The 24,980-nt window shown below is 52.0% G+C and overlaps 1 protein-coding gene across 5 annotated transcripts in view; it reads right to left on the bottom strand.

The window, feature by feature from the left end:
• BMP1 (bone morphogenetic protein 1) overlaps window positions 1-24,980 on the bottom strand; it is an 89,009-nt gene that overhangs the window by 10,626 nt on the left and 53,403 nt on the right. For 3 of the 5 annotated variants that reach the window (XM_045005568.1, XM_045005566.1, XM_045005570.1), the window contains exons 7-15: window positions 19,043-19,167; window positions 12,518-12,633; window positions 9,489-9,591; window positions 7,650-7,766; window positions 7,179-7,324; window positions 3,966-4,161; window positions 3,322-3,447; window positions 2,962-3,122; window positions 2,125-2,308 (exon numbers count right to left, since the gene is read on the bottom strand). In XM_045005568.1, coding sequence (XP_044861503.1) covers window positions 2,125-2,308; window positions 2,962-3,122; window positions 3,322-3,447; window positions 3,966-4,161; window positions 7,179-7,324; window positions 7,650-7,766; window positions 9,489-9,591; window positions 12,518-12,633; window positions 19,043-19,167 — 1,274 coding nt within the window. The remainder of the gene's footprint in view (window positions 1-2,124; window positions 2,309-2,961; window positions 3,123-3,321; window positions 3,448-3,965; window positions 4,162-7,178; window positions 7,325-7,649; window positions 7,767-9,488; window positions 9,592-12,517; window positions 12,634-19,042; window positions 19,168-24,980) is intronic. The other 2 variants (XM_045005569.1, XM_045005567.1) reach the window with 1 other exon arrangement.

The raw sequence follows: 24,980 nt of genomic DNA, 5'->3' as shown, positions 1-24,980 counted from the left end.
TTTTTAGTCCATTCTAGATCAGCACACATCCCAGCAAGAGGAGGAAGAGAGGGGACACCCTCAAGCAGAGAAGGAGCGCTGATGCTTTGCCACGTCCCCAGCACAGCCGGAAGAGACAACTGGCAAAGGCATTGAGCAGACAGTGGCATCGTCGAAGCAGAGCCAGGGGTTGGGATGCACCGCGGGGACAGGCAAAGCGGAGGAGGCGATGCGAGGAGACACCCGTAGCTAAGGCGAGAAGTGGCCCACTCGGATAGCTCAAATTCCTTGAAGCGGTTATGATACAATAATGCTAGAGAATGCAGTGCCCTGGGAAGGGAAGGTCAGCACCAAGGGCAGTCAGGGGCTAGGGCAGCTCATTGCTTTCCCAGGGGTTGTCCCGTTAAATGTAGCACAACTAATCAGATGGCAAGATCTTTGGGGCAGGGCCTCTCTTTGTTCTCTGTTTGTACAGCGCCTAACACAAGAGGTCCATGACTGTGGCTCCTAGGTGCTACTGCAATACACAGCATTAATAATTCCAGATACAGATGACAGCACTTAGATATCTGGGGCCTGATTTGCAGAGGTGCTGAGCACCGGCAGGCCCCAATAATGTCATCTGGCCCTGTGGGAGTTCAGCACCTTTTAAAGTCAGGCAGGCACTGACAACTGGCTATGGAGCCCAACGCTGGTTCTGGTAGTTTTGCACCTGTAAATGACTGCAGGGGCCAAAGGCTTAGAGGCTGACTTCAAGGTCTAGCCTTGCAAATGAAATAAAAAGCATGTGGGCTTGTCTATTCCAAGACCTAGCGTGTGGCAAGCTGGAGTTTCAAGCAGCAAGGTGCCAAAGTGCACTAGGGAAATTTATTGCAGGGTAGCAGGGTCCACCCAGCCCCTTAGTGTGCGCCAGGCTGTAGATTCACACCCCGGCTGGCCACACACTTAGTCTTTGTGTAGACAAGCCCTGTTTGCGTCAATGCCACTAAAAGCTTCCCTAGCTGGGAGTGGACAATGCCCAGGCTTCCTGAGTTGGAGGAATACTCATGTGGGGAGTTTGTTTGAAACCAATGAAGGCCCATAGGCATGAGCTGGCATACGGCTGTGTTAGCTGGCATGTATCCCTTACTTAGAGCCTGTCATCCCCTGACTGCCATATGGATGTATCCTTAGCCACACGCAGCAGTCAACGGGAGCTGAGGCCATGTTGCTGACAGCCAAATTTAGCCCAGTGTGTATAACTTACCCCGGTAACAGTGCAGCTTTACATCACTGCTGAATTCGGCGCAGAGGGATCCACTGAGGCTGCCCGGGCTCATCCCAGGGGGTGGCTGGCTGTATCTGACACACACACACACACACACACAAGGCCACATTCTGCTGCCCTCACTCACGGTGAGTCTGCCTTTGTGCCATTGACTGCACTTGCACACCGGGCGTGAGCGAGGGTGGCGGAATCAGGACCAGAGTAAGCCATGAGGCCCACATCCTCAAAGAGGCTGGCACTGGACTCGCAGTGTTTTAAATGGGAGTTCAGTGCCTGAATACCTGAGGATCTGGGCCTAAGTACACTGGGCCAGATTCTCATCTCCATTACGGTGGTGCAGACCTGAAGCCACTTCAGCATCCTCTGGATTTACCCCTGTAACAGGGGGCAGAATGCGGCCCATACACTGTACACAGTAGTATACAATGACCCACAGGAACTAACTCCAGAGGGACAGAGATTTTACCCTATTTGCCTATTTAATGGAGAGTTTTGGAAACAGCCTTAGTTGGGGGTTGGTTTTTTTTTCAATTTCCTTAAACAGAGGCCTGGCTGGGGTTTTAGTCCAAATCTTCAGCTGGTGTAAATCAGTGTAGCACCGATGCTAGTTTACACCAGCTGAGGATCTGGCCATTTCTAGTTGGAATGAGCTGCAGAACCTCGAACATGTTTCCCCACTCTTCCCTGGCTCCCCGGTGCAGCTGCAGGTGGAGCAGGGGAGGCATCTGCATAGAACTTCCTGGAGGCAGCAGAGTGTCCTCCAGTGAAAGAGGCTGGGGACTGCACCCTCTAGGCATAGGTAAGCGGCTGGAGCTGGTTAGCGATAGGGTGGGGGTGGAGGGACAGAGGACACCCAGGCCGCAGGCTGGCGGGTCTACCTGAGAAGAAATGGGCTTTGAAGCCCTTCTTGGAGACGGTGTTGTCGGATTTGAACTCGATCCTCATGTTGTTGTACTGGGAAGTGATGACGTCAGGCTTCTCGGCACCGCAGAACTTGCCGTGCAGCTTGGAGTCGGCTGACAGCCCACTGCGCACCTCCACAAAGTCGTATTTGCACACCTGCTGGGGTGAGGGTGGAGAGGACAGACAGAGGAGCCAGGCTGAGACAGGGTGAGGAGAGGCAGCCAGCAGGAGCTGACCAGCGGCTCATCTGGACGAGGGCTTAGAGCACTGAGCTCAGGGCTTGTATCGGCACTAGCTAGACAGTGGCTGGCAGCTGACACTAGACAAATTCAGACTGGAAATAAGGTGTACATTTTCAACATAGAGAGTAACTAACCATTGAAACAATCTACCAAGGGTCCTGGTGGATTCTCCATCAGTTGCAATTTTAAAATCCAGATTGGATGTTTTCCTAAAAGACCTTCTCTGGTTCAGACAGGAATTAATTTCAGGGAAATTCTCTGATGATCACTGTGGTCCCTTCTGTCCTTAGAGTCTATGAATTTAGTGCAACAACCAACCCGATGTAGAAAAGTCCCTCACTTCCTCTGAGAGCTACTACATTGGCTTTGACCCATGCACTTACCAGGACGTAGAACCACCTTGAGAAATGAACGTCTGACCTCCCTCTGCAGTCATGCCTCCCCCCAAACCCAGACCATGTATGCCGGGGCTTGCAACGTTGCAGGGATCTTCACCTGGAGATGCAGCAAGCTGGTCTTTTGCAGGTGGCGGTGAGGAGTTTAGAAAGGATATAGGGCCTTGGTACTCACATCATTCCCCTCAGTCTCAAAGAATTCGAATTGTAGTGAGATGCGGTACTGGGAGGGCGCCACCAGATGCCAGACGCAGTCCTTGTTGGGCGGATATTCCTTGGGCCAGCCAGGGCTGGTGATGGAGCCATTGAGTCTGGTGAGGAGGCCTCCACAGGCGGCTGCAGGTTACAAAGCATGGGAGCATTGGCCAGGCTTCCCTCATGTGTGACACTTTGACTGTTCTAGGGCAGGCACTGCTCAGAAGCAGGTGGGTGGGCTGGAGCAGTGCAGGGCTAGGCGTGGCGGGGAAGAGCAGTTACAGCTCTGGAGCTGCCAGCAGGGTCAAGGAAAGGGTCATGGCCACCCGTAGATACCGACCTTCACACCGGCGCTTGTCCAAAGCTAGCTCGTAGCCAGGGTCGCAGGCACACCGGTAGCTGCCCAGGGTGTTCACGCAGCGCTGCTCACACCCGCCGTTGTTGGGCTGTGAGCACTCGTCTACCTCTGTGAGGGGACAAAAGCAGAGAAAGGGTTTGGTAGCGGGACACCTGGAACAGGCTGCCGGGGCCACGTCTCAGCGCTGGCCAGCAAGGGGGGCAGTGCCATTCTCGGAGCCCCCCATGGAGGACAGGAACCAAGCAGGGCTGGGGACTGCAGCCTCAATTGAGCACTCAGGAGTAAAACTGGGGAGCAGTGGCCTGAAAAGAGAGAGACCTCTGAGCAAGCTAAGCTCCCAGCCAGTCGCTAGAGGGTTGGACCGTACCTTGGACTGGGCTTGCTTTTGGTCCCTCTGCTCCTGGCAGCCCAAGGATAAAGGTTGGGATTTTAAAGCCAAAGAGCTTCCCCCAGCTGACAGGAGGGAACAGCTCAGCCTGCCCCTTTCCCGCTGGCAAGCAGAGTCCATCCACCCCGGCACGCTGTGCCAAGCCCACCCCATACACCAGGAGGCTCAAAGAAAGGGTCCATTGCCACAGGAGCTCCAGATGCTGCCGGCAGAGGAGAGACGAAGGAGGCTCTGGTACCTTTGAAGAAGTTGACGGCAAAGCCAGCCTTGTTGATGGAGCCGTCCGAGACAAACTTCATCCACAGCTTGTTGGAAGTGCTCTTGATGTCGTCGGGCTTGTCGTAGCCGCAGTACCGGCCGATCAGGCTGCTCGACTCGCTGCTGCCGTCCCGGATCTCCAGGTAGTCATAGGCACAGCTGTCGTGCCGCTCAATCTGGGACAGGGGGAGCAGGCAAGACAGCAGTTCACCAGAGGGCTCCCAAGGATCCCTCAGCTGCTCAGTGGCCTGACCAGCCAGATGGCAACTTCACCTGCTGAGCTTAACTCCCAAATCCAGTAGCAATGGCCAAAACCATTGTGCTTTCACTTGGCAGCTCGAGCTCCTTTCAACTAATGATCCCAAAGCAATTGAACAACAGCCCCAGCAGGCAGGGTCGGCACCATGATTTTAAAATTTGGGAAACTGAGGCACGGAAGGGACTTGCCTAAGGTCACCCAGCAGGTCAGTGGCAGAGAAGGGAGTAAGACCTAGGCAACTGATTCAAAGGAGAAATGTTACAGGTTCAGTTAAGGTGCGAGCAATTTCATACCCCAGTACACAAACTTGACATGCAACCAGGCCTGAGAGGTATAGACCAGGTGTATGAGTGGGGGTCATGGTACTGCAGCTACAAAATGGAAGTTGGGGATGCAGGGTTTGATTCTGCTTTCCCCTGAACCAGTTCTGTACTGGTCTGATCCTAATGCCTTCAGCAGTGACGCCTGATTTACACCACCGTGAAGGCATGAGCAAGCTCACAAGTGGTAGATAAAGTGCACCTACGGGCATGTCTGTGCTAAGCATGGGAGGTGTCACTGCAGCACGTGTACCTGGGCTAGCTTCCATCAAGCTAGCGCACTAAAAACAGTGGTGAAGGCAGGGCCGCATGGACTAGCAGCCCAAATACAAGCCCTCCTTGGACCCCCGGTATGGACTCCCCTGCGTTGTTAAGTCTCCACTGCTATTTTAGCAAGCTACCTCAATCAAAGCTACGCGGGGATGACGCACCCTGCTGCAGTCAGACCTCTCCACTGCAGCGTACATAGACCCTGAAAAGGCAAATGACGCTTGCCCAGGCGGAGCTGTTCCAAGGTGTGGATGAGGTGCAGTTATACAACTCACCACCCCCTTCGACTCTGACCACAAGCCCATGCTGTCTTCCTACCGCTGTAGAGCTGAGCTGGGCAGAAATCCTCCAGCGGAACCGTTTACTGTCAGAAAATAACGATTCAACGGAATAGACACGTTTCGCTATTTCGTTATCAATATTTTGGATGAAAAATGATCTGCACATTTTGTTTCAATAAGGGCAAAGTGCTACATTTTGATTAATATCATATCAAGAGTCAAAATGCTTCCTTCAAAACCAAGCACTTTGACAAGGGCATTTTGATATTAGCACAAAACCATATTTTTTGAAATTTCATTTCGTGGGAATTTTTGGAAATTTTCACTTGTCAATGTGATTTCGGGCACAAGGAAATTTTGCAATTTCAGGATTTCCCAGGGGATGGATGTTCTGAGTTCTGACTGTCTCTGCAGTGAGCTTGCCAGTAGGTTTCTTGTTGCTAAGGAATGCTGTTTTAATGGGAAGAGCCAGCGGGTGACTCCGGATGAGTGCCGATGACTCAGTTTTGTGGCTTTGCTTACGGAGTGGAGGCATGTAGTGACTTCTGTGAGCCTGCCTCATGTTGGGCAAGAGGAGGGGATGTGAAAAGAGAGGAGAGTGCGCGTTTGCTGCAGCCTAATGGGAATTGCTGTTAACATGAGTGAGGCGTGATCTAGGGCTCAAATTCTCAGTGCTTCCAAAGGGATTTGGAAGGGGTTTAAACAGAGGCTAGGGAATCAAGCATTCTGTGTTATAATCCCGACATTGACCCGCTGAGTGACCTCGGCCAAGTCACTTCCCCTCTCTGTGTCTCAGCTCTACCGTGGGTAAGATAGCAATACTTAACTCATATATGGGGCTTGTCCTTCAGGAAGCTTAAAAGGATCATTACACCTACATGGGGAAACTGAGGAATGGAGAAGGAAAGTGACTTGCCCAAGGTCACCCAGTATGTCACATCAGAGCCAGAAATAGAACTTTTAAGCCTAGCCCGATGCCCTATCTACTGGGCAATGCTGCCCCCTCACCCAGCAGCTGCAAGGATTAACTAATTAATGCTGTCATAAACAGATAGTTAAGGGTTAATGTCTCTTTTACCTGTAAAGGGTTAAGAAGCTCAGTAAACCTGGCTGACTCCTGACCAAAGGACCAATAAGGGGACAAGATACTTTCAAATCTTGGTGGAGGGAAGTCTTTTGTTTGTGCTCTTTGTTTGGGGGTTGTTCGCTCTTGGGAGTAAGAGGGACCAGACATCAATCCAGGCTCTCCAAATCTTTCTGAATCAGTCTCTCATGTTTCAGACTTGTAAGTAACAGCCAGGCAAGGTGTGTTAGTCTTATTTTTGTTTTCTCAACTTGTAAATGTTCCTTTTTGCTGAGAGGATTTTACCTCTGTTTGCTGTAACTTTGAACCTAAGGCTAGAGGGGGTTCCTCTGGGCTATATGAATCTGATTACCCTGTAAAGTATTTTCCATCCTGATTTTACAGAGATAATTTTTACCTTTCTTTCTTTAATTAAAAGCTTTCTTTTTAAGAACCTGATTGATTTTTCCTTGTGTTAAGATCCAAGGGGATTGGATCTGGACTCACCAAGAATTGGTGGGGGAAGGGAGAGGGGATGGTTAAATTCTCCTTGTGTTAAGATCCAAAGGGTTGGATCGGTGTTCACCCGGAACTTGGTGAAAAAGCCTCTCAAGGCTGCCCAGGGAGGGGAAGGTTTTGGGGGGACAGAAAGCGATCCAGACACTGAAATTTCTGGATGGTGGCAGTGTTACCAGATCTAAGCTAGTAATTAAGCTTAGAAGTGTCCATGCAGGTCCCCACATCTGTACCCTAAAGTTCAGAGTGGGGGAGGAACCTTGACAGAGGCGCTTTGGAATCTTCAGGCAAAAGGCTCTAGGGAAGTATTGGGTGAAATCCCAAGAGGTGTTGGGCTCCTGCCAGCCTTAACAGGGCCAGAGAGAGTCCCAGAGGCTCAGCATGTCTCAGGATCTGGGCCACAGTGAGCGTTAAGGTTCCATGGCCTGTCCCCATTGCCCTGCACGCACTCACAGTGCGGGCTGGACACTCGTGCTGCCCATACCTCGAATGACTGGAAGGTGAGCCCCACATGGAAGCCCTCAGAGATCGTGATCTTCCAGGTGCACACTTTGTTGGGGCGGTATTCATCCGGGTAATTCGGAGACTGGATGTGGCCATTATCCTTCTTCATTTCTCCCCCGCAGATGGCTGCAAGAGAAGGTAACGCCAGCCTGGCTGTAAGCAGTGGCCCAGCCAGTGCACAGCAGGGTGACGCTTGCCTGGAGGAGAGGTGGTGCTGCTTCCAGGGCTAGCCCTAGCATTCTGGGGTGGCCCTTGGGGAGAAAGTTATCTGGAGGGCCTGGGACCAACCAGCCCATTCCCAGGAGAAGGCTTAGCACTGACAATCCTAATCAGCCCTCCCCAAAGAAAAGTAACCCTTGAGATACTGGGTGGAATCTCTCCCCCCTGGAGTCACCTCCCTCCCTGCACCAACATGAGCGACTTAGCCAGTCCCAGGGGTAAAACCCGGTACCTTCGTAGACAGCGAAGAACCCTTTGCCGACCCAGTTGCTGCTGCTGCGGAACTCAATCCAGAGGCGGCTGTCGGTGGAGATGATGGGCTCGGGGAGCTTATTACCGCAGAACCTACCTGGAGAAGGACACGTGCTTTATTGGGTATCTCTCAATGGCATTTACTGCCAGCTGGCAGCGGCTCACGCCCTCTGCTCCCTGCACTGCAGTTGTGGAGCAAAACATTTGGCAAGGCAACATCACTTCCCAACAATACCTGATTGGCACTGGAACGTGGCCAGTTTTGGATGTGAAAATGGCCATTCTGTGGCAATTGCACAAACATCTGATGTTTCCAGGAGGGGGTGAAGTGGCCCAGAATGTAAGGATGTGGAATACTGGGGAACATTTATGTCATCATTGTCATAGAGACCAAGTTCTGGGGCTAGAGCAAGTTACCAGAAAGGTCTTCCCCTTTTGTTCCTGGGTAAGGAATTCTGCTGACCCCTGTGTTAGTAGGTTGAAAAAGGCTTGTGCAGCCATAAGTCTGAATCAGCCATTTTTAAAAGGCAACGTGAGCTAGTGGTTGAGCCGGGGACTAGCAATCAAGTAATTCCTGGGTTCTGTTCCCAGCATTGACTTGCTGTGTGACCCTTGGTGAGTCTTCGAGGGCCAGATTTTCCAAAGGAGTTTCGCTGAGGGAGGGCTGAGATCTTTGGAAAATCTGGCCCATCATATCTATCTGTGTCTCTGTTTCCCAAAATGGGGTGACTGACTCGCTTGCCTGCCAGATGGGCCATGCGAATTAGGTTAATCTGCTAATAGTCACATGCAGCGCTCACACATGCACGGGTCACTCCACTGAGGTCGATAGAGTTGCACTAGCTTCATTTGCAAAGCACTTGGAAGATGTGGGTGAACACGGGGGAGTGAATCGCCATCATTAGATGTTTATAAGAACAGGCTAGACAAACACCTGTCTGGGGTGATCTAGGTAGACTTAATCCTGCCTCGGCACTGGGGGATGGACTAGTTAGTGTTTCTCAACCTTTTTGATACCAGGGACCAGCTTGCTGCCTTCCTAAACTGTGTCAGGGAGATCTCAGGGACTGATGCCGGTCCCCAGACCAGTCGTTTATGAAACACTAGACTAGAAGATTCCTTGATGTTTAATAGGCAGCAGGTTTAAAATCAACAAAATGAAGTATTTTGTCACACAACACACAGTCAACCTGTGGAACTCCTTGCCAGAGGATGTTGTGAAGGCCAAGACTACAATAAGGTTCAAAAAAGAACTAGATAAGTTCATGGAGGATAGGTCCATCAATGACTATTAGCCAGGATGGGCAGGGATGGTGTCCCTAGCCTCTGTTTGCCAGAAGCTGGGAATGAGTGACAGGGGATGGATCACTTGATGTTTGTTCTGTTGATTCCCTCTGGGGCACCTGGCATTGGCCCTGTCAGAAGACAAGTCACTGGGCTAGATGGACTTTTGGTCTGGCCGAGTGTGGCTGTTCTTATGTCCCTGCCAGCGTTATGTCCCTATGATTCTGTGGGTGAGTTTCTGATCTCACACTCATATCAATTGGGATTAACCCCATTTAAACCGGGTGAGTGAGAGGAAAACCAGGGTCAAGACACTGGTTATTCTGCCTACTCTGGCTGACAGCATGTGGATCGGTCAGCATCGCTGCGGAAAGTTCCTTGCCAAAAGCAAATAAAGCAGAGAAGGCGGGGAATGCGGGGAGGCAGAGCATCACTGGAGCTGGGAGTTAATGGTGGAGGAAAGGGTCATTAGAGGGACTGACGTCCAGCAGCACAGCGTAGCTTGGCCTGCCCGCCCAAGATTCTTGTTGGTTACCTCGCTGTGCGGCCTTTCTCCAGAATCCGTCTCTCACCTCCACGTAATCATACCAGCACAGCCGGCTTCGGTACAGATCCAGGGACGTGAAGTTCAGGATGATCTGAGAGGGAAAACAAGCAGAGATGAAACTCCCCCCATGGAGGGACCCTATGGTAACACACAGGCCAAGTGAGTGCCTTTTCCCCCTCTGATGGCTAGTCCATGACAGGATAATAGCCTACTACTGGTGCCAGCTCACAGAGTTACTCCTTTAGCTGATGTGGTATTAGTCTGTGCTGCAGTACTGAAGCTCCCAGGTTCAAATCCATCCAGGAGATCATTATGCCATTCCAGTCATCTTCCTCCAACAGGATTCAGGGGTGGGTGCGTGAACCCAAAAGCAGCAGTAGGGCTTTCCACTTGGCTTTCCACTAATCTCATCCTCTACTCAACTAAAGTTCTTTCATCCACCTCAGGTATCTATAGGGCTCCGGTAGCCACCGTGTCCAGATGCCACTTTGATCAAAGGCCTACACATTTCCAGAAGTGACTAGACACCCTACAGGGGGCCTGACTTGCAGAGGGGGATGCTCAGCATTGCCTGAAAACCACGGCCCATTCAGGCACTTCAAGTTGGGAAGCTAACAAGTGAGGTATCCCAGGATCACTAGTCACAGGCCCAAACTTCTGAAAGCAGAGCGTTTGCACTGCAGCTAGCCCAAGGCCCATCCGTTATTGTGATCACCCCAGGCAAGTATCATTGGGCGCTGCAACCGCTGGCTGAGGAAAGGTGTCAGTTAACACAGGGAAGTGTTCGCAGGAGGCCGTGCACCCTGGGCTTAGCTTTGAACTTCAGGGTGGAATAAATGGCAGAAACTCGAAGGGAAGTCCCGCTGAAACAGCAGAGTTTCATTTGATTTTGAGGTGGGAACTGCAAGCATCCCAGGGTGTCAGAAAAGCAAAGCACCGGCCCTAGGTTCATGTGAACCTGGCCCAAGCTATGAGTCTGTAATGAAACCTCAACTCAGGAATCGTGACTTTGCATAAAGCTCTGCTGATTAACTCCTCCAGCTAGAAATGGGCCTAGATTGCAGAGCCTGGCTCCAGATCACAACTCAACCCAAGTGTGGGCATTGTCAGATCTGGGTCCTTCTCCAAAGTCTTGAAGGGCTCAGGGATGGATAGGTGCTTGCATTGAGATATGGTAGCCAGACGCACTAAATACGTAGAGCTGCTTAGCTGGGCTAGCTGCTAACTATGGAAAGCCAAGAGAGCCGTCTGCTGACACGATTCACGGGAAGAAAACAGCAAGGCCGGAGTGCGGGGATGAGGAACTTTAGCGTGGTCTGACTAAGAGGAATGGGGTAAAGTTGAACAAGAGGAGCAGTTAGAACTTGATCCAACACTCCTTGAACTCGTTGGGAGCCTTCCCAGTGACTTCAGCAGGCTCTGGATTGGGCCTTCAGGCAGATCATCGGAGGAAAAAGCTTCCCAAAGGAGAGATCTTTCCGAGTCCCTCTCCAGGCAAGTGCTGGGAGCCCCCCTGTACTTGGGACATTTCCAATGGGCTGGCCAGAGCCCCAGGGAATAGCCCCCGCCTCAGTGCTAACCCCCACTGGGGATGGCCCACAAGGCCTTTTCCATCCCCAGCTGGCATGAACATCTGGCCATCCCATTAGTGGGCAGCACAGCAGGGCGGAATGGGAGGGTTGAACCACCGCTCCCGGCTACACAGGCCTGAGGGTAAAGGGGAGAACCAGGCTGTTTGAAGGGTAAGGTCTCCACTGCTTGTGACCCAAGTAGCAGGCTGGGTCCTGGCCCAAACCGCCCCTGTTCTCCGGTGACCCCCACTCTGGGGAGGAGCACTCGGACTCCCAGGAGGCACCAGCTGCTGGCTACTGACCTTCCCACTGCCCCTCCCACACAGGCAGGCACAGCCAAAGGCAAAGCAGAACATCAGTGTGATGGCCCGGCTCTGGGGCCTGTACCCTTTCCTTGCAGGGGGATGGGCTCAGTGCTCTAATGATCATTATCTCTTTGTATTCCGATTACACCTGAGAGCCCCAGCCATCGACCAGGACCCCATGGTGCCAGGCGCTGTACAGACACAGAACAAAGTGACAGTCCCTGCCCCAAAGAGTGAATGGCTCTGATGGCTCTAATGCAGTGATTCACACCTTTTCCGTTCCCTGACCCCCCGCCTCCAAGCCAGGATCTAGCTGGGATCCCCTCCTATTGGCAGCATGGGAAGGGGAGGATAGTCCCAACCCCCCTGTTGAAGGCGCATGCTCTCCTGGCCTTTCCCATCCCTAACTGATCAGAGCCTGGTGACCCTGAAAGCATGAGACGGGAGGAGGGGGTAACATTCCAATGGGGCGCAGCAAAGGAGCGGTTCCCACGCCCGTTTCTGATCTCTGCCCTGTGCTCCATATCGAGACCCTTCCAGTGGATCCAAGGTAATGCGGAGCCGCGCAGTGGAGCTTGGGGAACGGGCAGTTAAATAGCTGCGGCTGTCAAGACAGTTCCCAGAACGTGGGATCCCAGCCAGAGTGGGGGCACTGCGATAAGAAAGCAAACTCCACATTGCGTGCTGGAAGGAGTGTGTGTGTGTGTGTGTGTGTGTGTGTGTGTGTGTGTGTGTGTGTGTGTGTGTGTGTGTGTGTGTGTGTGTGTGTGTGTGTGTGTGTGTGTGTGTATAGCAGAAGGAACCACCACACAAGGGGCACAAAGGAGTGGAAGGAGAGGTGACGATTTGTATGGCGTTACATCCAGTGCTCCACCAGGGGGGGCTACTGAGAAGAAGATAAAGTGGGGAGAAGGGAAAAGGGACAGACAGAGTGTGAAAGGCTGGAAGGGAAAAATGGGGAAGAAAGAGGAAGGAGAGCAAGGGGGGGAGAGACAGAGAAAGGAAAAGGGGACCACGAAGAGGGAGGAACAAGAAAGAAAAGCACCACTCAACACCTGGATTTCCCTCATTTAATCCCTTCACCCCTAGCCCTTTGCAACCGTGCACCCTACCCCAGGCACTTTGGGGTGGGCTCTGGTACCTTTTCTCCCGGGGTGACTGATATCCTCCAGACGCAGTGCACATGTGCAGGGTATCCATTGGGGAACTCTGGGGAGGAGAAATTCCCCTGACTGTCCTGGAGGGTCTCTCCACAGACTGGGAACAAAACAGGAAAGGGCAGAGGGTTAAAAACCCCTCAGCAAAGCCACCCCAGCACCCAGCCAAATCATCGTGTCCCTCACAAGCAGCCCCAGAGCAGATCCCCCTTTCAACAGCAGGTTGGGTCAGAAGGAACAAATGCCCCTGTACTGCCTCCCACGCCCCCATAAATCTGCCAGGGCAGGGAGTGAGAGAGGCAGATGGATCAGGGGTAAGAAACATCCAAATCGGAGAGATGAAATAATTTTATTCCAGTCTTCCCCCAAGTCCAGCACAAGGGTAGGAAGACCCTGGACAGACAACATATCAGAGGGTACGTCTTCACTACCTGCCGTATCGGCGGGTAGCAATCGATTTCTCGGGGATCGATATCGTCTCATCTAGACGCGATATATCGATCCCCGAACGCGCTCATGTCGACTCCGTAACTCCACCAATGCAAACGGCGGTAGCAGAATCGATATGGGGAGCCGCGGATGTTGATCCCGCGCCGTGAGGACGGTAAGTAATTCGATATAAGATACTTCGACTTCAGCTACGTTATTCACGTAGCTGAAGTTGCGTATCTTATATCGATTTTCCCCCATAGTGTAGACCTGCCCAGAGATCAAACTCTGGATCCAAGCTACTTGCTCCCCCTGTTACGAGGGTTAATGTGTCGCTAACCACTCCCTGCCCTCCCCAAAGCGGTGCCTTGAGTTTTCCATCTGCAACCCTCCCCCTGCCAGCTCTGCAAGCGTGAGCAGAAAGTATCTGGGCTGGCTGACTTTAGTGTCTCTCCTGGCTGTAGTGGAGACACACGGGGACGTGTTACAGGTATGTATTCTCAAGGTGCACGATGAGCCAAGGCTTCTGAAAGGGTTTGTGACAGGAGGAGCTGTATGGCCGGGTGGGCAGGGGCGCCAGAACAATTTGTATAGTGCCGAGAGACATTGAATCAAACTGTAAACCCGGTATATGATGGAATCCACTTCAAGTCAAGGGGTGAGGCAGCACCCCCCAGCGCCCCTCGTTCCAGCACCTATGGGGAGGGCTGGGTACCACTAGCAGCAGCAGGTGGAATGAAGTGTCCACAGCTGCTAGGTTTGTATCAGGGAGGAAGAGCAGCAGTGGGATGAAGGCAGGAGCTAGAGTCTAGGTGCAGGAAGAGCTCCTGAATAATAGCTCGGTGCGACTGGGGGATGGTCGCAGGGTTGAGTGTGGGGCTGTTTCTTGGGAAGGATTACATGGATTGGGGTAGTGGTGGGGAACTAAAGCTGTAGGGAACCTTAGAAACCCCAGGGCCTGCTTGAACTCCCCGCATTCTGACCAGTCCTGATGCAAAACCAGGTGAACCTCACACATGCGCCAGGTATACCCCAAAGCTCTTTGCTCTTGCACTGCTGTTCCGGGGACTCCAACCTCCTTCTGTGGGCCCAGCAGCTCTGAAAAGTCTGGGCTTCCGATGCTGGAATGGGACTGGAGGTGCCTTTAGACCCGGAGCCCCATTCCGAGGGAGCACAGATCAAGGGAGGCAAGTGCCCATAGGAAATGGCTCAACGGACCACTAAAGTGCTGAAGGTGTGCTGGGGAGCTGTCCTGGGGACAAGGAGAGGGTGCACTCTGCAGCCCTGGGAAGGACTCCCACAGGACCATACAGCACAGCACAACGTGCTCCCAGTTACTGTACAGACAGAGAATTGGGCCAGGCTTGCCTCTCTGGACTGCCAGAGTGCATGCTCTGTCCCTTGGTAGCTCTCACGGACTCCAGCGTCCCATCCAGAGGGAGGCTGCTGCCAGGGCCGGCTCCAGGCACCCGCTCAGCAAGCAGGTGCTTGGGGCGGCCAAGGGGAAGGGGCGGCATGTCGGGCTCTTCGGTGGCAATTCGGCAGCAGGTCCCTCAGTCCCTCTTGGAGGGAAGGACCCGCCGCCAAATTGCCACCAAAGAAGAAAGTGGCGCGGTGGAGCTGCCGCTGATCACAGCGGTTTTTTTGGGTTTTTTTTGCTGCTTGGGGTGGCAAAAACCCTGGAGCCGGCCCTGGTTGCTGCAAGATCTAAATGTAAAGTTCAAGGATGTTTGGATCAGGTTCAACAACCAGCGGCTTTCAAAGATCCCATCCCAAAAAAGATCCCCACCCCCACCCCAGGAAGCACATCGCAAAGGGGACAATTTATCCCCCTTACCCAGGCTGAATCATCTTGGCTGGGAGTTGGCCCTGCATTCCTGCAGAAGTTAGCACTTCCAAACCTGATGTTTAACACACAGCCCCAATCCCTCTGGCGGTGTTGCTCCAAGGGAAATCTCCGTCTTTTGTCTCTGGGCTTTGCTTCTTGTCACCCAAATAGCAGCACTGGCCTTTTTAAGATGCATCCCCCTCACCCCCCCAATCAAATCAATAGCCTGGACTGAAGCTCCCAAGTAGCCATGGAAACCCAACCTGGTGCCATGTTGCCACAGCAACTGAAGTCCCAACTTTAAGATGGAAAATTAAACCTTACAAGAGTTTTTGTGTCGGCCCCCAGCCCCCTCACTGAAGTCTCAGCCTTTCCAGCAGAGAACCATGGATTGAACGTTCTCCTATATACAATTTCCCCTGCCTTTCAGCTCCAATAGCCACCAAGCCAGACCCTCAAACCCAGCCAGGGGCGAGCTGCATCCAAGTGCCAATTAAGGCTTTCCAGGAGCTGCATCTGCACTTATGCCCCCGTGGCAGCCCCGCCTCATCAGGGCAGGAATCTCCCCCACACACACCCTGCCACGCCATGCTGTGGCCAGCCAGCCAGCTTGGCCCAGGACAGGTTTACTACTTAGCACTATCTGGAGCTAGCCCAGCACTACCATCTGGAAGCCACATGATCTAGTTGGCTGTGACGAAGCTCAGCGACGTTTCAGTACTGCTGTCCACGGGCCAATACATCCTTCCCCGCCTTCCTGAGTGTGGAGCCAGCACTGGGGACTGTGTTGATGGAGCCAGATTAAAGGTGTAATGTAAAAGATAATTTCAGAATTGGGGTGTGAGCCTGTCCCTCCTGTGGAAAAAGGAGGCTTGGACTCTCTTTAATAATGATTTTCCCTGCTTGGTTTCTAACCTTAGAAATATCAGCAATTTCCACTCTTTTCTGCCCTGAGTTTGCTGGAGAACCTCTAGAAGGTCTCTTGGGTGTTCCCACTGCAAGGGCCAGGCAAAGTTGTTATATGTTTAACAAAGACTTCCTTCTCCAAGAGGCCAATTAGTCACTGGAGTTAAACAGGAACTAATGATAAACAAAGGGTAAAAAATCCATGTAAAAGGACAAAACTCCTGCAAAGCCAATGGAGACAATTTGGCACAAAAAGTTCTAAGGTCTTTGACTAAAAATCCCTTCTCCACACAATTGCCCAACTTGTGCTCTCCTCGCCTATGTGATGTCAATGTGCAGGAGGCCAGACTAGAAGATCATAGTGGTCCCTTCTGACCTTAAAGTCTATGAGTCTATGAGTCATAGTTCTCCCTAGTTCTCCAGTCCTCCATAGAGCCTTCCACTTGAGAGCGGACCCGAATTTCGATTTAAAACAAAGAGACAAACAAACAGAAGAAGAGATGTCACTCCTCCTTACTTATGTGATTAATCAACAAAACAAAAAACAAAAACAAACCTCCTTTCAGGCTTCCTTCTCCATTATAAAGAAGCTAAAATAAGGCACGTCTCATGTTATGCCACTGTAAAAATTATCTCTAAGCAGCAGGGATTTCTGCAGGGTCTGCTCCTGTCCTGAGTCAGGGTCCATCTAGATTTCTGGATCTCAGTCTGTTATCTGTAGTGTACTTAGATATCACACACATTTGTAATGCCTCGGTCACCATAGCATCTACCATAGATGCCCTGTAAATACATTACCCATTTCTAGCACCTTCACCTGAGGATCCTAAAGCACTTCGCACACATTGATGAATTCAACCTTGCACTCCACTCCCCTCTGGCCCAAAGAGCGTGGTATTACCCTCATTTCATAGATGGGGAAACTGAGGCACAGATAAGTGGAATGACTTGCTCGAGCCCAGTCAGTGACAGAGGCAGGAATAGAATCCAGGTGCCCCGGCTCCTACACAGCACTGTTCTTTGGCTCACAGGGCCAGGTTCAGATCTCAGGCTGCACTGGGAGTAACTCCGCTGACTTTCCCTCTCTGTGCCTCGGTTCCCCATCTATACAATGGGGATCTCAGTTGTTCTTTTGTCTGTCTTGTCCATTTACACTGTGAGCACTTTGAGGCAGAGGCCATCTCTTATTATGTGTATGTACAGCACCGAGTGCAATGAGGCAGCCAACTAGAACTTGTTAGGAGATTCAACGGTGTCAGCAAAATCGACTCATTCTCACTGACATTGCAAAACAATATTACCATTACTGACCCCGTCGCCTCCACAGCCAGATGGGCCACGTGGTCACACCATGCACATCAGGAAAACCAGCTGGAAGATACTCGCTCTGATGCCTGCAGGAAGCCCCAGGGAAGACAGGAGACTGACAGCTGTTGGCCAGCCTGTCTTCTCCATCAACACCCTGTCAGCTGGAAGTGGGGGAAGCTGGTGAGGCAACTGTCACAAGGCGTGTGTCTCCATGGCTATTTTTCGTGGGTGGCACTCCAGAGCCCCATTCTGTTTGCCTGACAGTTGCTTTGGTTCTTCGTAACATCCTCTGCTTGCAGCAACCCGCAAGGCACAAGGGGGAAGGTTTATAACAAAGCTTGCTGACCTCTCTTAGGTGGGCTCCAGAGAAAGCAGCAGAAATGGCCCATCTAGGGCTCAGGAAACTCAGCAGATTTTTATCATCTTTATTTTCATTCTGTTTTGACAGTATTTAGGGGAAATGGAGTGGTCCCAGAAGTGATCAGCACCAATTAGAGCCAGGCAAAATGAGAGTGGGATGCAAGTTCCCCACACACAACTCTGCCGGAGAACCTCAATCCTGTCCCACTGCACCTGTTGCTATTCCAGCTCTGGGCTACCCACCCCACCTCCGTCAATGCACCTCAATCCTGACCCTGCTATCTGAGCCCCGTGCTCTCTACACCCTCGAGCTCCCCCTCTGCTGCACCACCCCCTATTCCCTGGCATTGACTCATCATTCCCTTCAGAAACATTCCCACTGCCATCACTGAACTCCTTGGTGGAAAAACAAGCCCAGTCTGTTTACAAGCCTTTGACCTCTCTGTGAACACAGAGGGTGAGTGAGGCCGGTTGTCTGGGATCTCCAGGCCTGACAAGGACTCAGGAGTCAAATGGGAACCAGAAGTTTCACACACTCCCGGCTCTTCTCTTGACTACTTGTCCCTGCCTTCCTTCCTGACATCTGTTTAATTGCTGGCACCAGAGCCGGGGATGGCTGGACGGTCTCCAAAGCCTTGGTGAAGATGGGAGCTGTCGGTCCAGACTGGGCTCTCAGGCCTGGGTTATGTCATGCTATTTCCATTCATAAAGCAGTGGGAAGCGGTCAGATCAGAGCATGTCGTCAGAACCCGGGGGACATAACATACAAGGGAGGGGTTGGGACATCAGGCTCAGTTTACTCCAGCTGGTGTTACCAAATCGGAGGCTGTGATTCCATTCCCAGTGGAACTCCCTACGGGTCACTGACTCATTCTCTGCCCTCTAACCTCCTTTCTGAGTCGTCCTTAGCAAAGATTTTACATTCATGCAGCTAAGAGCCAAACAAAATAGGTGTGTGGCTCAGCTAGAATAAAATACACTACAGATCTATAAAGAATGGTGCCACATTCTGATTGCAGTCACAGCAGTGTGTATTTGAGCTGGGCTTTGTTTTTTTTTTAAATTTCTCTCTCGCTCGCTATTTATTTATTTCCCTGGTTTTATTATTTATTTTTCTTTGAAGTTATGTCAAAAAAAATTTTTTAAAGGTAAAAAATTAGTCACTCCATGGTTGATTGAAAACCAGGGAGAATTGGTGAAAAAAATTGTCAATTTTTTTGGTCGAAAATTTGAAATTCTGATTTTTTTGGTGGAAATTTCAAAATTTGAACAATTTCAACTGGAAGGGTTATGTGGTTAAGATTTCCTGGGGTCTAATGTTCAATTTCTGCCTCTGCAATGGACTCCCTGGGTGATCTCGCTGTTCCTCAGTTTCCCCTCTGTAAAATGGAGATAATCCCCCATTTTCCTACTCTTTGTCTGCCTCCTCTATTTAGACTGCAAGCTTTTCAGGGCAGTCCCTGACTTATGTGTATGTACAGCACCTAGCACAACAGCGCCCCAAACTCAACTGGGATATTGGATGCTACTGTAATACCAGTAATAATAATACTGTATCAGGTCAGGCTAGTGTAGCTAGTTTCTATGTTGCCCTTTTCCCCTTGATCCCAGAAGGCAGATGTATGTTCTGCACCTACCCTACCCCCACCTTGGATACTGAGTAGCCAGTGGCTCTTACCTGGACATCTGTAAAGCTTGCGTGCCTGGTCTATGTCCCCTTTGCTCAGCCGAGTCCGCTGGCCGATGTGGGGCACCACCCCGTTCACATTGTATTTGGGCTTGATGGTGTCAAGGAAAACCCCCCTGGAACAAGAGCAGAGATGGGTGAGGGGAATGGATGACACCAGCTACTCAGCTCCCCTAGGGCCTCCATAGCAAAGCGGCACCTGCAGCAGAAATTCACATTTCATGGGCTCCATGCAGGGCTCTCCTGCTGCCCAAACTGGCTGCAGAGCAGGGAAGGCTCCTGCCCTCCTCTCTGAGCATGCTGCCTCGGTAGCACACCCAGGCCCAGTCTGAGAGCCTAAGTGAGGCTCGGTGGGCATGCCAGAGTCCAGGTCCGCTCATGTCTAAGCTGTATGCGGTCACAGCAAACCCCGCTCACTGTGCTTGGAGAGAGGCGGGAGTCAATGGAGTTATCCCAGAGACGAACATGGCCCAGACCCCGACTGGCCACACAGTCAAAGAAGGTGCCACAAAAATTCAGCCCAATTATTTCCTGGAATGACTGGCGGAGTGAAGGGGGGAGAAGTACACCAATCGCCCGCTCAGGAGACAGTGCAGCTTCATTGTGGGAGATTTTAGGACCAAGTGGGTGGAAGAGAAAAGGTAGATGGAGAAGCAGATGGGAAGGAAAAGCACCGAGGAAGGCGAGAGGAGCAGAACTCATATCACAGGAACATACAGTAATGGCCCCAAAGGCTGCAGGGAAACCACACTAGCACTGTTACTATAGTACTATTAGTAGTGCAGTATTACAAGTAGCATTGCATATTAGAGCTAGGATTAGAAGTGGTAATAGCAGCATTAATACTCCTATCAATAGTATTGAAAACTATCTTAGAAATGTTAAGTAGTATTATTACATTTGTATTATTAGTACTAGCAGGAGCATTTGGTAGTTGTTTTTCTACAACTATTCTCAGTAGTGTTGCAACTTATCAGTAGTAGTCACAGAACTGGCTAAGCAGCAGTTCTGCAGAAAAGGACCCGGAGATTACAGTGGACAAGAAGCTGGATATGAGTCAGCAGTGCACCCTTGTTGCCAAGAAGGCTAACGGCATATTGGGCTGTATTAGTAGGAGCATTGCCAGCAGATCGAGGGAAGTGATTATTCCCTTCTATTCGGCACTGGTGAGGCCACATCTGGAGTATTGCATCTAGTTTTGGTCCCCCCCACTACAGAAGGGATGTGGACAAATTGGAGAGAGTCCAGTGGAGGGCAACAAAAATGATCAGGGGCACATGACTTACAAGGAGAGGCTGAGGGAACTGGGGTTATTTAGTCTCCAGAAGAGAAGGGTGGGGGGGATTTGATAGCAGCCTTCAATTACCTGAAGTGGGGTTCCAAAGAGGATGGAGCTCGGCTGTTCTCAGTGGTGGCAGATGACCGAACAAGGAGCAATGGTCTCAAGTTATAGTGGGGGAGGTCTAGGTTGAATATTAGGAAATATTATTTCACTAGGATGGCGATGAAGCACTGGGATGGGTTACCTAGGGAGGTGGTGGAATCTCCATCCTTAGAGATTTTTAAGGCCCAACTTAACAAAGCCCTGGCTGGGATGATTTAGTGGGTGTTGGTCCTGCTTTGAGCAGGGGGTTGGACTAGATGACCACCTGAGATCTCTTCCAACCCTAATATTCTATGATTCTATGAATAGCAGTATTAATATTATAGCACCGTAGTGCTATACATCCTATTAGCATTGCTATGGTCAGCAGTATCATCAGTTATCGGTAGCATTAGTACCAGCCATGGCATTGCTACGGTCAGCAGTATCATCGGTTATCAACCAGAGGGAAGTTTGCTTTGACACCAGCCCCTTGATGGAGCTGGGGCACAGGGCCGGCTCCAGGGTTTTTACCTCCCCAAGCAGCAAAAAAGCCGTGACCGCAATCTGCAGTTCTACCGCCACCACTTCAGTCTTCGGCGGCAATTCGGCGGCTGGTTCTTTGCTCCGAGAGGGAGTGAGGGACCTGCCGCTGAAGACCCGGACATGCTGCCCCTCACCGTTGGCTGCCCCAAGCAGCTGCTTGCTGGGCTGGTGCCTGGAGCCGGCCCTGCTGGGGCAGCAGCTCAGGGGGCAGGATGGGGACAATTCTGGAGGAGCTGCACTGCTTTGGGCCAGGCCGACAGGAGACCATAAGAAACACATAGCTTTAAATCAGACATCCCGGGTAACAATCACAAGTGTGTGGGGAAAGGTGCTGAGGGGAGGGGGCTGAAATCGAAGCAGGAGGAGTGTAATGGGCAGCAGCAGCACTCCTAGCTGAGCGCAGCTTGGGGGGGCGAGTCTGGCCTGGCTTGTGGGGACCACATCAAGGCAGCTGGTTCGGAACTCTCTAATACATGGGCTTGCTTCCTCCCCTGGGACCGTGTGTGGGTGTCACACACCACGCCCCAGGAAGAGTGGCATAGCTCAGCTCTGTTCTAGGGAAAAAAAGGGGCAAGCTGCTAAAAACAGCTCACACGCCCCTGTAATTAAAGTGCTCCTTGTATATGTGAAGGAAAGTGAGTCAAACAGGCCGGAAGCCCGAACCGACGGAAGAACAGGATTGCATGCAGCTGGTGGGGGGACAGGGGCAGCTAACTCATCTGCCAGTCAGAGACTGAGACCTGGGGTGCAGTGGGAGCAGCAGGGCTGGGGTGGGGTTGTGCGATCTCCCAATTAGGGTGAGTCTTGTTAGGGGAATGTGGTCTAATGGTTAGAGCAGAGGGGGTTTGGAGCTAGGACTCCTGGGTTCTAACCCTATCTCTGTGAGGGGAGTGGTGTCTAGTGGTGAGAGCAGAGGGGGTCCTGCATTCTAGTTTCATCTGCGACGCTGCTTACATGAAGTATGTGCCTTTGGAGTGACCCGATGCATAATCCTGACCAGCCAGCAGCAGCTGTACAGAACAGGGCAGCTCCCCATGGCCCTTCGCCATTTCACAACCAAACGTGAAAATACACCAAAATGTAAACAAGGGTGCGGATCTGTCATGAAAGCCAGCCACCAGCAAGCAGGGCAGCCAAGACATGCTGGGAGAACCTCCCGGGGGGGTGGGGCAAGCTTTTGTCGTCACCGGAGACCGAAACCACCGGAGGAGTGCCCTGAAGGGAGAGTGGAGAGGGATTGCTCATGGGCCAGGCTGTGGTCTGAGGGCATTATCCCACCTCTGCTCTGAGCTCATCCCACAAACAGGAGCGGGTCAGGGAAGCAGCTTCACTCCCCATCAGCAAGGCGGACGGCATACCATCTAATCCAACTGCTCTCCAGGAAGAAGACAGGATCTTCCCCACAGACACACCATCCCGGAGGGCAAGGCTCCTGCACTTAGCTTTCCTGGAGGGCCTCCCCCAGGGCCCAAACCAAAGAGATGAACACCCCCACATTCTGATACGCCAGTGCACCCGATACTGGGGCAACAGCAGTTTCCCCAGCAACTTTAACGGGAGCAGGATCAGGCCCAAAGTGTATTGCAGACACAGCATTGGCCCATCCTATGCCCTGTGCTTTGGCATCTATATTTCTTGCCTCTTCTCAGAAGCAACTCAACAGGGAGCAAATTCCATGGTGCCCACAGGCTGCTAGGTAGGCTAAAGCCAGTCAGAGAGAGAATAAAACAGGGCAAGGAAAAGGAGGAGAGAAAACGAGTGAGAATGTGTGTGGAAGAGGAACAGAAGACCTGTCTACACAGGGAACTTACAGAAGCAAAGCTCCATCTCTCAGGGATGTAAAAAATCCACACTTCTGAGAGATGTGGCCAGTGTTTCCTCTAATTTTTTATGTCCATGGGCGGGATGAATTTTGTTGTGTGCACCAATATGGAGGTGATGTGTGTCATGACCCTGTGTGACACAGCACCTCCATATTAGTGCACACAACAAAATTCATGTGGTGGGGGTGGGGCCAAGGGGTTCGGAGTGTGGGAGGGGGCTCAGGGCTGGGGCAGAGGGTTGGGGTTCGGGGGGGGAAGGGGGAGGACTCTGGCTGGGGGTGCAGGCTCTGGGGTGGGGCCAGGGATGAGGGGTGCAGGAGGGGGCTCAGGGCTGGGGCCGAGGGTTGGGGGGATGAGGGCTCTGACTGGGGGTACAGGCTCAGGGCCAGGGATGAGGGGTTTGGCGTGCAGGAGGGGGCTCAGGGCTGGGGCACAGGGTTGGGGTGTGGGCTCTGGGGTGGGGCCGGGGATGAGGGATTTGGGCTGCAGGCTGCCCAGGGGCTGCGGTGGGGAGAGAGAACTCCCCTCTGCCCCCTTTTGCCACAGCAGCTCGGGGCTGGGGGAGAGGTGCACCTCTCCCCAGTTGCAGCAGCTCCGACGTGGCTGGGCCAGGCCATGGGAGGGGCTCCTTTTCCCTGGCTGGGGCTCAATAGGCGGTCGCACAACTTAGAGGGAACTTAGGATGTGGCTATACTGACCTAACCATGGGGCAGATGGCGTTAGGTTGACGGAAGAATTCCTCCGTTTATCTAGCTGCTGCCTCTTAGGGAGCCGGGTTACTACAGTGATGGGGAAACCGCTCCCATCGCTGTCATTAATCCACCTCTCCAAGAGGTCGGTGTAACTCGAGGGTATGGCTTTTTCACACCCCGACCCATGTCATCGTTAAAGCGACCTCCTTTTCCAGTGCAGACCAGGCCTGACGCACTGTGGCAGTGTAGACATACCCCGAGAGAGAGAAAATGAAAGAATGAGAGGAAGAGGGAACGGAGGAAAATGAAGAAGAATGAGAACCAGGCGCTGAGACAGAGAGCGGCTGTGCAAGCAGCTTGGGCTCTCTCTCCCCCCACGGGTCAGGACTCTGCCATTAATGAACGGAATCTTTCCCTGCTCCTGTTTCCATATGGACGTGTTTAAATCTGGAAGGGGGAGCATGTGGGGGGAAGGGGAGGAGGAGGGGGGGCTTTTATTTCTCGATAGTTTCCATCCTGTCATCTTGAGTGATCTGCAGGCATGCTTTCCTGGCCCGTGGAGTTATTGTTACACTTTTCACCCAGTTGGCAGGGACCCTCATCTGGCAGCCAGGGCAAAGACGGGAGAGGCAATGGAATTTAAAAGAGCAACACAAGGCAAGGCAGATGGGACATTCTCTACCAGCAGCAGCAGCACCACCACCATGTGCGGCAAATCATCCTAGAGGATGCTCCATGTCCAGCCTTTTTCCTCCTCAAAAGGCTTTGGCTGGAGATGGAAAATAAGTGATGAAATTTCAGGGCCGGCTCTGCAGTGAGTAACCATGGCGCGAGTTGCCAATGATCCTGGGAATATGAATCATGAGGGAGCAGCCCAAGCGTCTGTCCCATATCGAGCCTCCAGGGCCCAGCTTTCACGAAAAAAAAATGTGCCGAGCAACTGTGATTATGCAAAGTTCTTGATGGAGGGCCAGGACCTCTCGGCACTCAAGGCTGCTGTGGCTCTGCAGATGTCACTTCACCCAGTGATGGGCAGATGTCCAGCTTCCCAGATCAGCAGGACACTGTTCAAAAGCTTCCCCTCCTTCAGGGTGCCTGAAGGCTTGGTGTCTAACTGGTGGAGAATTCTGCAGAATTCACCTGGAATTTCCATCCTCTCCTGGTTAAGAGAAGATGGATGCGTGCATCCCCCACTGCCCTGAATTGGAGCTGAGAGTCCTCGACACCTCTGCAAAGAGGGGTCCCGAGTTGGGCACCCAAAGACAAAGGCACCTCAAATTATTATGGTAGCATCTAGAGATTGGGGCACCATTGAGAGGAGTTTACAACCCAAATCAGAAAAGGAAGGTGCGACAGAGAGGTGAAGTGACTTGCCCAAGGTCACCCGGTCTGTCAGAGCTGGAATAGAGCCAAGACCCCTCCCTTTGGTTCAGGCTGCCCCAGCTAGTGACTTTTGAAAACGTGAGCCAGTAGGACCAAGGTGCTTCGTTTGGACGCTGTAGGCT

The sequence above is a fragment of the Mauremys mutica genome, chromosome 2, assembly GCF_020497125.1.
Source record: "Mauremys mutica isolate MM-2020 ecotype Southern chromosome 2, ASM2049712v1, whole genome shotgun sequence".
NCBI classification, from domain to species: Eukaryota; Metazoa; Chordata; order Testudines; family Geoemydidae; genus Mauremys; species Mauremys mutica.
This window is presented reverse-complemented; position numbering and strand designations above follow the sequence as displayed.